We start from the raw sequence: 13,432 nt of genomic DNA, 5'->3' as shown, positions 1-13,432 counted from the left end.
AGCCAAGTCTGTCTGCTGGAGTTGTAGCGCTGATTGGGAAGCACTCACTTTTCTGGAGATTCATCTTATAACCGGAGAAGCAGCCAAAGTTCTCCAGAATGTCAGCAAACGACTTGCCCTGTCTCCATGTTCATAGTAGGTACCACGTGAATGCAATAGTAACTGTTCTGCATCTGTAAAATCAGATCAAATTTGATTTATTTGTCACATACACATGGTTAGCAGATGTTAATGCGAGTGTAGCGAAATGCTTGCGCTTCTAGTTCCGACCATGCAGTAATATCTAACAAGTAATCTAACAATTTCACAACAACTACCTTATACACACAAGTGTAAAGGAATTAATACGAATATGTACATACAGATATATGAATGAGCGATGGCCAAATGGCAAAGGCAAGATGCAGTAGATGGTATTAGAGTACAGCATATACATATGAGATGAGTAATGAAGGGTGTGTAAACATTGTATAAAGTAGCATTGTTTAAAGTGGCTAGTGATACATTTATGACATACATTTTTTATTATTAAAGTGGCTAGAGATGAGTCTATATGTTGGCAGCAGCCACTCAATGTTAGTGATGGCTGTTTAACAGTCTGATGGCCTTGAGATAAATTCAGTTTTTCAGTCTCTCAGTCCCCGCTTTGATGCACCTGTATTGACCTCGCCTTCTGGATGATAGCAGGGTGAACAGGCAGTGGCTCAGGTGGTTGTTGTCCTTGATGATCTTTTTGGCCTTCCTGTGACATCGGGTGGTGTAGGTGTCCTGGAGGGCAGGTAGTCTGCCCCCCGGTGATGCGTTGTGCAGACCTCACTACTCCCTCTGGAGAGCCTTGCGGTTGTGGGCGGACCAGTTGCCATACCAGGCGGTGATACAGCCCGACAGGATGCTCTCGATTGTGCATCTGTAAAAGTTTGTGAGTGTTTTTGGTGACAAGACATATTTCTTCAACCTCCTGAGGTTGAAGAGGCGCTGCTGCGCCTTCTTCACAATGCTGTCTGTGTGAGTGGACCAATTCAGTTTGTCCGTGATGTGTACGCCGAGGAACTTAAAAACTTTCCACCTCCTCCACTAATGTCCCGTTGATGTGGATAGGGGGCTGCTCCCTCTGCTGTTTCCTGAAGTCCACGATCATCTCCTTTGTTTTGTTGACATTGAGTGTGAGGTTATTTTCCTGACACCACACTCCGAGGGCCCTCACCACCTCCCTATAGGCCATTTCGTTGTTGTTGGTAATCAAGCCTACCATTGTAGTGTTGTCTGCAAACTGGAGGCAAACTGGAGGCGTGCATGGCCACGCAGTCATGGGTGAACAGGGAGTACAGGAGAGGGCTGAGAACGCACCCTTGTGGGGCCCAAGTGTTGAGGATCCGTGGGGTGGAGATGTTGTTTCCTACTCTCACCACCTGGGGGCGGCCCGTCAGGAAGTCCAGGACACAGTTGCACAGGGCAGGGTCAAGACCCAGGTTCTCGATCTTAATGACGAGTTTGGAGGGTACTATGGTGTTAAATGCTGAGCTGTAGTTGATGAACAGCATTCTTACATAGGTATTCCTCTTGTCCAGATGGGATAGGGCAGTGTGCAGTGTGATAGCGATTGCGTCGTCTGTGGACCTATTGGTGCGGTAAGCAAACTGGAGTGGGTCTAGGGTGTCAGGTAGGGTGGAGGTGATATGGTCCTTGACTAGTCTCTCAAAGCACTTCATGATGACGGATGTGAGTGCTACGGGGCAATAGTCATTTAGCTAAGTTACCTTAGCTTTCTTGGGAACAGGAACAATGGTGGCCCTCATGAAGCATGTGGGAACAGCAGAGTGGGATAAGGATTGATTGAATATGTCCGTAAACACACCAGCTTGCTGGACTGCGCATGCTCTGGGGACGTGGCTGGGGATGCCGTCTGGGCCGGCAGCCTTGCGAGGGTTAGCACGTTTAAATGTTTTACTCACGTTAGCTGCAGTGAAGGAGAGCCCGAAGGTTTTGGTAGCGGGCCATGTCAGTGGCACTGTATTGTCCTCAAAGCGAGCAAAGAAGTTGTTTAGTTTGTCTGGGCGCAAGACATCGTGTTCCGCGATGGGGCTGGTTTTCCTTTTGTAGTCCGTGATTGACTGTAGACCCTGCCACATACCTCTCGTGTCTGAGCCGTTGAATTGCAACTCCACTTTGTCTCTACAGTATACTGACGCTTAGCTTGTTTGATCGACTTGCGGATGGAATAGCTACACGGTTTGTATTCGGTCATGTTTCCGGTCACCTTGCCCTGATTAAAAGCAGTGGTTCACGCTTTCAGTTTTGCATGAATACTGCCATCAATCCACGGTTTCTGGTTGGGGAGAGTTTTAATAGACGCTGTGGGTACAACATCACTGATGCACTTGCTAATAAACTCGCTCACCGAATCAGCGTATTCATCAATGTTATTGTCCGAAACTATGCGGACATATCCCAGTCAACGTGATCGAAGCAATCTTGAAGCGTGGAATCCGATTGTAATACGAGTTGCAACAATTTAAAAAACACAATGGTGTTCTCCGTTTTGCTCTACAGCCCCCACAAGTGTCACAGGACTCATCTGAAGTTAACCCGGTACCGGTTAAAACATTTTATGGATGTATGGAGGTAGTTTTGTGACAACAAAAAACGGGGGTTAAATATGAGTCCAAAAAACTAAAATATTCCCTGAATTTTCGTATGTCCTATATATAGGACAGACATTTCAAAACCTTATTCCTTATGAAGTATTTTTTGACTCTCTGTTTTGCCATTTATGCATGTGTTATTCAATGTGTTCTTATAGGCTATAGTAGTAATGGCAAAATTCAATATTTGAAAAAATACTCAAATACTAAAATAAATATTTAGATTTTTGTTTGACCATCTTAAAACAATTCCATATGTTAGCTTCCCCCATCCACATTGATATTATGGAGTATTGTGTATAGGCCAGTGAAAATCTCAATTTATTCATTTTTAAATTCATTCTGTAGCACAGCAAAATGTGGAAAAAGTCAAGGGGTGTGAATACTTTTTGGAAATTGATCCGACTGCAAAAGAGGGGGCCCATGGGCCGCCAGTTGCCCATCCCTAGTTTAAACACTCTGCCTTGATTGCAGGCACAACAACCAAACCTATTCAGGCTGTACCACAGCTTGGGCAGACTGAGCCTGCAGCCACTGTAATGCTACCAGGGGTGCTAACCACAGCCCTGACCTCATCGCCCCCAGCCAGCCAATCAGGAGCAGGAAAAACTGTAACATCACCCACAGAGGAGGAGACGACAACCACTTTGATCACCACCACAACCATCACCACAGTGCATATGCCGGGTAAATGAATGGCGGGATTGCATGCCTAACATTATGTAATATTAGGATGAATGTAGTGTTTCATAGGCATTACTTCCATAGGGTTGAGATATTTGTGCATTTTCAGTCAAGTATCCTGACTTTCTCTCTCCAGTGCAGTGCAATGCCAGTCTCTCTGGGATGGAGGGCATTGTGGAGTCTCCAAATCCTCTCTCCTCATCCCCTTACTCTCCTCTGGAGTGCATCTACAGCATCACAGTGTATCCGGGTTATGGAGTGGAAATTCAGGTAAGGCACCGTTAGTCATCAAATCAAATAAAATGTTTCACATGCACCAAATACAACAACTTTGTTCAGTTGCTAAAAAAAAAGTTGGAGACCCCTCCAGCAACTTTTATTGGTAAAAGATTCTAGCAACAAATTCAGCTACTTTTCAGGCTGCCTTTGGGGAGTTTTGATACTGAGGGTTTCTATAGTTTTGATAGTATTTAGCTAGTCTTGCTAACGCCAGCCTCTCTACGTCCTTGACGTGAGTCTGGAACAGCTGCTTTGATGTGTCGGCAAGAAGCGACCATAATGAAGGGGATGTGCCCTCAGACTTCAAAGTGGCATCCTACACTGGTTGGATATCCCGATTTTGAATTGAATCATGATCTATTGTTTTACATAGGACCGCTTCAGCCCTTCTGCTTCCAGGATAAGCAAACACACACAGTAGCTAGCTAACACAAACCTTCGGAAATTCGGATATTGTTGGCCACTATTCTTTATTTATTCAGGGAAAACCCATTGAGACCGTCTCATTCACAAGAGGGCTCTGATAACAACAATATAACAACACAAAACAGCAATCAATACAAAACTCAACATTTATGAAAAACAGTCACAGTACTCCGCTACAATTAACACCCTAAGCCGCAGAGTGACACCAGAACATCTAATTGTTATGAGTTCTCCAAATTGTTCCAGCAGTGAGGCGCATTAAAACTAAAAGCGGATTTACCTAATTTGGTGGAGACCCGAGGAACCTCAAGTTAACCAACCCTGTGAATGTGTTTGGTAATGCATGTTTTTATACTTCAACAACGAAGTCAGAAGCTTGTGTAGTGGAGCTTTGTAAACAAAAAGGGAATAGTGAAGTGATCTATGAGAACCAGCCAACCTTTTAGTACAAGATGCAGGGATGAGTATTAAAACTGCAACCTGTGATAAAGCGAAGGGCGCTAATTGTAGACGGCATCCAAAGGTTTAAGAGTAGTGGCTGCTGAATTCTGGTAAATTGTGTCACCCTAGTCAAGAACTGGCAGGAAAATTGACTGTACAATCTGATCCTGCCATTTAAGGAGAGGCAAGATCTATTTCTAAAAAAGAAGCCCAGGATTCTAGCAGCCATATTTAGCACTAACTGAAGTTTACTTAGTGATTTATCCAGGTAGCCGGAAAGTAGAGCATTGCAGTAGTCTAACCTAGAAGTAACAAAAGCATGGATTAATTTTTCTGCATCATTTTCTGGACAGAAATTTTCTGATTTTTGCAATGTTACGTAGATGGAAAAAAGCTGTCCTTGAAACAGTCTTGATATGTTCGTCAAAAGAGAGATCAGGGTCCAGAGTAACGCCGAGGTCCTTTATGTCTTTATTTGAGACGACTGTACAACCATTAAGATTAATTGTCAGATTCAACAGAAGATCTCTTTGTTTCTTGGGACCTAGAACAAGCATCTCTGTTTTGTCCGAGTTTAAAAGTAGAATGTTTGCAGCCATCCACTACTGCATCAATATGTTTTGACCATGACAGTTTACAATCTAGTGTTACTCCAAGCAGTTTAGTCATCTCAACGTGCTCATTTTCCACATGATTTAGTTGAGGTTTAGGCTTTAGTGAGTGTTTTGTTCCAAATACAATGCTTTTAGTTATAGAAATATTTAGAGCTAACTTATTCCTTGCCACCCACTCTGAAACTAACTGCAGCTCTTTGTATTGCAGTCATTCCAGTCGCTGAAGTAGCTGAGGAGTATAGTGTTGAAACTCTGGCTTTACTCAAAGTCAGTGGCATGTTGTTAGTAAACATTGAAAAAAGCAAGGGGCCTAAACAGCTACCCTGGGTAATTTCTGATTCTAACTGGATTATATTTTATAGGCTTCCATTAAAGAACACCCTCTGTGTTCTGTTAGACAAGTAACTCTTTATCCACATTATAGCAGGTATATCTCACTGGCCACCCCCTAAGCCAATTCCTTCTTTGGTCGCCTTTCCTTCCAGTACTCTGCTGCCACTGACTGGAACGAACTGCAAAAATCACTGAAGCTGGAGATTCCCATCTACCTCACTAGCTTTAAGAACCAGCTATCAGAGCAGCTCACAGATCACTGTAACTGTTCATAGCCCATCTGTATACAGCCCATCTATCTACCTCATCCCCATACTGTATTTATTTATTTTGCTCCCTTTGCACCACAGTATCTCTCCTTGCACATCCATCTTTTGCACATCTACCATTCCAGTGCCATATTGTAATTACTTAGCCACCATGGCCTATTTATTGCCTTAACTCCCTTATTTGACCTAATTTGCACTCACTGTGTATAGACTTTTTTTCTACTGTATTATTGACTGTATGTTTTGTTCATTCCATGTGTAACTCTGTGTTGTTGTATGTGTCGAACTGCTATGCTTTATCCTGGCCAGGTCGCAGTTGCAAATGAGAACTTGTTCTCAACTAGCTTACTTGGTTAAATAAAAGTGAAATAAATAAAAAATAGCAGGGGGTGTAAAGCTATAACACATACGTTTTTCCAGCAGCAGGCTGTGATCAATGATGTCCAAAGCTGCACTGAAGTGTAACAAGACAGCCCCCACAATCATTTTATCATCAATTTCTCTCAGCCAATCATCAGTCATTTGAGTCCAGGAGCCAAGATTATTTGGATGGACTCATTCCTGTAGAGTATCGTCTGTTTCCAGAAGGTGTCAAAGTTATCAATAAAAGTGACTCCAGCAGAGCTACAGTAGTCTTTTAGCAAGATGTGAAATGCCAGCAGTCTGCTGAATCTTTCACATCTGCGGCCAACGATGGTACTGGGCCTGAAATTATTGGCTGTTTTTTGGAGTCTTTTAATGCTAAAATCAGTTCTTTAAAAACAATTTTCAAATGTTCCGAGCTAGCCCTCCTGATGTCGTTTGACCACACATGGACTACAACAGTGTCAGCTCCCAGCATCTGTGGTAGAATAGTCGGAAGCAGTCTTATTATATCCTGTACTCGTGCTCCTGGTAGCAGAGGGTTTTTGGCTTGGGGACCGAGATGTTTCTCACCATAGAGCTGCCTATGATGACAGCCGGTGATGTTGAATGGGCCGGTCTCTCAGGCAGCCTCACAGTCTGGTGAGACTGGGAGCTCCGAGGATCTGAACCTGAGGTAGAAGCCACCGGAGAGGGAGAGAGAGCCGAGGACGAAGACGCAGGTACCTCCGGATCCGATCTTGATTGGGAAACCACCACGGACGATGTCTCCAGAACTTCTGGATCCAGGGCATAAAAGCTGTTTCTGGTCTGTGTTCCGGGCTCAACATCTCCATGGAGACCTTTGTTGCTAGAGAATGCCTTCTTCGACTTCCACGGTGAGTGACGTACCTCCATGGCTGGTTGGTTGGGTTGAGATCAGCTTCGTTTCCAGGGAAGGGGGAGACCCCTTCGGGGATGGAACCCTGCCTAGCGGCGAAACTTCCACCAGACCAGAGTGGCGTCCAGCTACTGGGATGGAAGAAAAATAAAAAGTAGGTGGGCGTGAGTTCCCCAGTAGCTCATGTAGGTTTGCTACTTGCTTGCTAGAAGTAGCTACTTCGCTCCTGTAGTCCTCAGTAAGCAAGCAGTTGCTACATTGACATTCAACACCGTCCACATTGTCCTGGATCAAAGCAAAGTAAACACAGCTCCTGCAACGTTGGAAACGTTCAATAGCGGCCTCCATTTGAGTCCACAGAGCCAGCTAGGCTAGCTAGGCTTTTGCATCTCTCCCCTATATGGAATCTTGCAGGATCCCGGGACAGATAGCAGCACTCACAGCAATTTAGCCCAACAGAGCCGCAGGATTCAAAATAAAATAAAAAATATATAAAAACACTGTCAGCTTTTAAACCGAGGTCTTTAGTTCAGGTTTCAGCATTCAAAAGGTTTCAGTTTCGGTCGTACGACCAACAATACAACTTTCCCGAATTGTTTCCTTTGTTCGTACCCCCCAGGGCAATTTCCCTTATCCAGAGGGTGCTCCAAAACATCACAGAAGGGGTATTCGCAGTGGACTTCTAGTCCAACTCAAGAGGCGTGAACACCATCCACCGCTTCTGAGTATATTATTCGGTAATGTTCAGTCTCAGGATAATTAAGTAGACGAGGTCAGGGCATGGATCTCCTTCCAGAGAGACATCAGGGATTGTAACATACTCTGTTTCCTGGAAACATGGCTCTCTCGGGATATACTGTCCTCGTCCGTTCAGCCATCTGGTTTCTCAGTACATCGTGCAGACAGAAATAAAGAACTCTACGGGAAGAAGAAAGGCGAAGTGTATGTTTCATGATTAACTACTCATGGTGTGATTGTGATAACATACAGCAACTCAAGTCCTTTTGTTCACCCGACCTAGAATACCTCACAGTCAAATGCCGACCCTATTACCTCCCAAGATAATTATCTCCGGTTAGAGTCACAGCCGTGCATATTCCCCCTCAAGCCGATAGCACGTCTGCCCTCAAGGAACTACACTGGACTTTATGCAAACTGGAAACCACATATCCTGTGGCCACATTTATTGTAGCTGGGGATATTAACAGAGCAAATTTGAGGAAAACACAACCGAAGTTCTACCAACACATTGACCAGCGCGTGTACTACATTCCTATATGAAGTAACTGAAACAGGAAGTATCCATGATAAGGTCTAGTCAAAGATGGTCTGACCAATCGGAATCCATGCTTCAAGATTGTTTTGATCACGCGAACTGGGATATGTTATAGCTGGGATAGCCTCTGAGAATAACATAGATGAATACACGGATACGGTGACTGAGTTCATCAGGAAGTGTTTAGGAGTTGTTCTATCCACTGTGACTATTAAAACCTAACCAAACTAGAAACTGTGAATAGATAGCAATCACACAAAACGGAAAGCGCGAACCACCGCATTTAACCATGGCAAGGTGACTGGCAATATGGCTGAATACAAACAGTGTAGTTATTCCCTGCGTAAGGCATTAAAACAGGCAACACGTCAGTACAGAGTCAAAGCAGAGTCGCAATTCTACGGCACAGACATTAGATCTATGTGGTAGGATCTACAGACAATCACGGACTACAAAAGGAAAACCAGCCACATCGCAGACCCAATGTCTTGCTCCCGGACAAGCTAAACACCTTCTTCGCCCGCTTTGAGGATAACACAGTGCCACCGACGTGGGCCACTACCAAGGACTGTAGCTCTCCTTCTCTGTGGCTGACGTGAGTAAGACATTTAAACGTGTTAACCATCGCAAGGCTGCCAGCCCAGACGGCATCCCTAGCCACATCTTAAGAGCACGCGCAGACCAGCTGGCTGGAGTATTTATGGACATATTCGATCTCTCCCTTTCTCAGTCTGCTGTCCCCACTTGCTTCAATATGTCCACCATTGTTCCTGTATCCAAGAAAGCAAAGGTCACGGAGCTAAATGACTATCGCCCCGTAGCACTCACTTCTGTCATCATGAAGTGCTTTGAGAGGCTAGTTAACCTACCAGTGAAAATAGAGGGCGCCAAATTCAAACCACAGAAATCTCATAATTACAATTCCTAAAACATACATGTGTCTTACATCATTTTAAAGCTTTTCACGTTGTTAATCCCACCAAAGTGTCCGATTTCAAATAGGCTTTTCAGCGAAAGCACTACAAACTATTATGTTAGGTCTCCACCAAACCACAATAAGCACAGCCATTTTCCAGCAAAATATAGCCTTCACAAAAAACAGAAATAAAGATAAAATTAATCACTAACCTTGAATTATCTTCATCAGATGACACTCATAGGACTTTATGTTACACAATACATGCATAGATATATGCATAATATAATTATAGATATACCTCTCCTTAATGCAACCGCTGTGTCAGATTTCAAAAAAACTTTACGGAAAAAGAAAAGCATGCAATAATCTGAGACGGTGCTCAAAAGTAAAATACCACAGCTGCAAAGATTGCATCAACATAAACAGGAAATTACATGATAAATATTCCCTTACCTTTGATGATCTACATCAGAAAGCACTCCAGGAATCCCAGGTCCACAATAAATGTTTGTTTTGTTTGAAAATGTACGTTATTTATGTCCAAATACCTTCTTTTGTTAGGCGTTTGGTCTACATATCCAAACGTTAATTCTGGTAAGCGTTATATTGGACGAAAACTTCAAAAAGTGATATTACCAGTCAAAGAAACATTTCAAACTAAGTGCAGAACCAATCATTAGGATGTTTTTAACATATAGCTTCAATAAAGTTCCAACCGGAGTATTTCTTCTTGTCTACGTGAGCAATGGAACGCAACTGACTACCATGAGGAAAAAGTGCATCACAAAATGGCTGTTTGATGGGCATCTGATATATTCTGCTCTCATTCACTCCCACAACAACATAGAAGCCTCATTATAATTTCTATTGATGGTTGACATCTAGCGGAACCCCTAGGCAGTGCACCATCATTCATATCTCAAGGGGACTTCATTGGGGACTCTGGTGAATACATACAAGCTCAGATTTCTGACTTCTTGTTTTCAATTCAACTCATGATTTTGCCTGCCAACATGAGTTCTGTTAAACTCACAGACATCATTCAAACAGTTTTAGAAACTTCAGAGTGTTTTCTACCCAATACTACTAATAATATGCAAATATTATTAATATGTTGTCGAAGAAAGTTTAAAGCTGGGAGCAAGATTAAAAAACAGCTTCTATCTTAAGGCCATCCGACTGTTAAATAGCCATCACTCGTCGGCTTCCACCTGGTTAAGCAATCCTGCACCTTAGAGGCTGCTGCACTATATACATAGACTTGAAATCACCGGCCACTTTAATAATGCAACACTAGTTACTTTAATAATGTTTACATACTGCTTGACTCATGTCATATGTATATACTGTATTCTATTCTACTGTATTTTAGTCAATGCCACTCCAACATTGCATGATCTAATATTTATATATTTCTTAATTAGATTTTTTTACTTTTAGATGTGTTTTTTGTTGTGACTTGTTTTTAGATACTACTGTACTGTTAGATACTACCAGACAAGAATTTTGCCACACCCGCAATAACATTTGCTAAATATGTGTATGTGACCAATACAATTGTATTTGATTTGATAGCAGTGGGTGTAAAGCCATTATACAAAGGTTTTTCCATGAACAGACTATGATCGATAATGTCAAAGCCGCATTGCAGTCTAACAAAACAGCTCCCACAATCTTTTTATAATCAATTTCTCTCAGCCTATTATCAGCCATTTGTGTAAGTGCTGTGCTTGTTGAATGTCCTTCCCTATGAGCGTGCTGAAAGTCTATTGTCATTTTTTTTACAGTAAAATTGCATTGTATTTGGTCAAATATTTTTTTTCTCCAAAACTGTACTAATGGGTTACAGGCTGATTGGTCAGCTATTTGAGCCATTAAAGGGGGTTTTACTCTTCTTGGGTAGCGGAATTACTTTTGCTTCCCTCCAGGCCTGAGGGAACCCACTTTCTAGTAGGCTTAGATGGAAGATATGGCAAATACGAGTGGCAATATCGTCCGCTATTATCCTCAGTAATTTTCCATTCAAGTTGTCAGACCCCAGTTTTTCACCTCTTCTGCACTAACTTAAGAGAATTCAAAATTACAAGGCTTGCCTTTTGTAATTTGATCAGTTATACTTGTCAGCATTTGTTGCTAGCATGCCATGCCTAAGTTTACTAATCTTGCCAATTAAAAAAATTGTTAAAGTAAATGGCAATATCAGTGGCTGTTGCGATGAGTTTTCCTTTTTTCCCATAACGTCTTTACATAATTTATCTTTGTTTCAAACTATAATTTCTTATTTTTATTCCGTTTAGTCACATGATTTCTCAATTTGCAGTATGTTTGCCAATCGGTTGTGCATCCAAACTTATTTTCTATACCTTTTGCCTCATCCCTCTCAACCATAACATTTGAAATTCCTCAAGAATCCACAGGAATTTAACAGTCATACAGTAATTTTCTTAATGGGTGCATGCTTATTAGTAACTGGAATAAGCAATTTCATAAATGTGTTAAGTGCAGCATCTGGTTGCTCCTCATTACACACCACATACCATAAAATATTCTTTACATCGTAAACATAGGAATCACTACAAAACTTCTTGTATGACCTCTTATAAGCTATATTAGGCCCAGCCTTTGGAACTTTGGTTTTCCTACTATATTGTGATCACTACATCCAATGTTGTTGGGTACTGCTTTAAATGTCTGCAGCATTAGTAAAGATGTGACCAACACATGTTAATGATTTCATTCCCGTGCTGATTGTAACTACCCTGGTATGTTGACTGATAACCTGAAACAGGTTGCAGGCACTGGTTACAGTTTGAAGCTTTTTCCTGAGTGGGCAACTTGATAAAAGCCAGTTAATATTTAAATCACCCAAAAAATATAACTCTCTGTTGATATCACATACATTATCAAGCATTTCACACATATTATCCAGATACTGTTAGCACTTGGTGGTCTATAGCAGCTTCCCATAAGAATGGGCTTTAGGTGAATCAGATGAACCTGTAGCCATATTACTGCAACAGTGTTTAACATGAGATCCTCTCTAAGCTTTACAGGAATGTGATTCTGAATATAAACAGCAACACCTCCACCATTGGCATAAGTTTTTTCTGTTCCTTGTATAACCATGTATTGCTGCCACTGTATCATCAAAGGTATTATCTAGGTGAGTTTCAGAGAATATGAATTTGAATGCCATCTGTTACAAGCAAGTTAATGATTTCATGAACGTCTTAGGCTACATATGTTAATATGGGCTATTTTTTCACATTTTTCTGGGGTTCGTGATTGTTTTCAATGCTTCACTGGGAGGCTTAGCAGAAATAGACATGCCCATGTTATTTGTTTGAGCTGATAGTGCAGGGTGAGCTGCACACAATGGACTTCCTACTAGGGCACACAGTGTCAGTGCTAACAGTTTAACTCTGGTTCATGTTACTGCATACAATAGCTGTAGGCTTAACAGAGGCATTCAGGGCCGTTAGAGGGACATAAATTATGTTACTTACATTGTGTCTGCCAACGCCCCTGGGATAATGTACATTTGCTGCAGCATTATGATAACTCAGAGACACAATGGTAGGGATTAACTGAGCTGGGCTTGGGTCATTGAGTCCAGGAGTAAATATGATTCAGATGGACTCCATCATTTCTACAGGAAATGTAGAAAGTTTCCAGAAGGTGTCAAAGTTATCTATAGAGCTACAGCACTATTTTAGCCAGGTGTGTAATGCCAGTATTCTGCTGAATCTTTCACACCCGCTACCCTATGATGGTACCGGACCTGAATAATTTGGCGCTTTTTCAGTTCGTTAAAATCCATTTTGAGAATTTCCGAGCTAGACCTCCTAATGTCGTTTGACCCCACATGGAATACGACAGCGTCAGCTCCCGGCAACTGTCGTAGAAATGTCGAAAGCAGTCTTGTAATGTCCTGTACTCATAATCCAGGATAGCACAGAGTTTTTGCCCTGGGAACTATGATTTCTTTTTACCATAAAACTGGCAATGACGACAGCTGGTGCAATAGCTGAGGAGGAACGTCTGTTCTTTCGCCTCAACTGATTTCGCAAACCCCTCGAGGACCGAAGGGCCCGATGGACCGGAGCCAGCTGTAGTATCCATTGTGGATGATGAATGGACTGGAGTCTCAGACAGCCTCACAGTGGATCTGAACCCGAGGTAGAAGCCACCGGAGAGGGAGACCAGACAGAGGCGCAGGTACCTCTGGATCCGATCTCGAATTGGAAACCCCCAGGGAAGAAGGTGCCGAAACCTCTGGATCCAGGGCGGCGAAGCTGTTTCTAGT

At 42.4% G+C, this 13,432-nt stretch overlaps 1 protein-coding gene across 2 annotated transcripts in view; it reads left to right on the top strand.

Annotated features, from left to right (window-relative positions):
- The window catches only part of LOC112252203 (seizure protein 6 homolog), a 73,190-nt gene that overhangs the window by 9,743 nt on the left and 50,015 nt on the right, over positions 1-13,432 (top strand). For both annotated transcript variants that reach the window (XM_024423248.2, XM_024423240.2), the window contains exons 4-5: positions 3,117-3,329; positions 3,463-3,596. In XM_024423248.2, the coding sequence (XP_024279016.1) occupies positions 3,117-3,329; positions 3,463-3,596 (347 nt within the window). The remainder of the gene's footprint in view (positions 1-3,116; positions 3,330-3,462; positions 3,597-13,432) is intronic.

The sequence above is a fragment of the Oncorhynchus tshawytscha genome, linkage group LG01 (genome assembly GCF_018296145.1).
Source record: "Oncorhynchus tshawytscha isolate Ot180627B linkage group LG01, Otsh_v2.0, whole genome shotgun sequence".
In the NCBI taxonomy this organism is placed as follows: Eukaryota; Metazoa; Chordata; class Actinopteri; order Salmoniformes; family Salmonidae; genus Oncorhynchus; species Oncorhynchus tshawytscha.
Note: the sequence above shows the minus strand (reverse complement) of the source record. Positions and strands in the feature narration are given on the sequence as shown.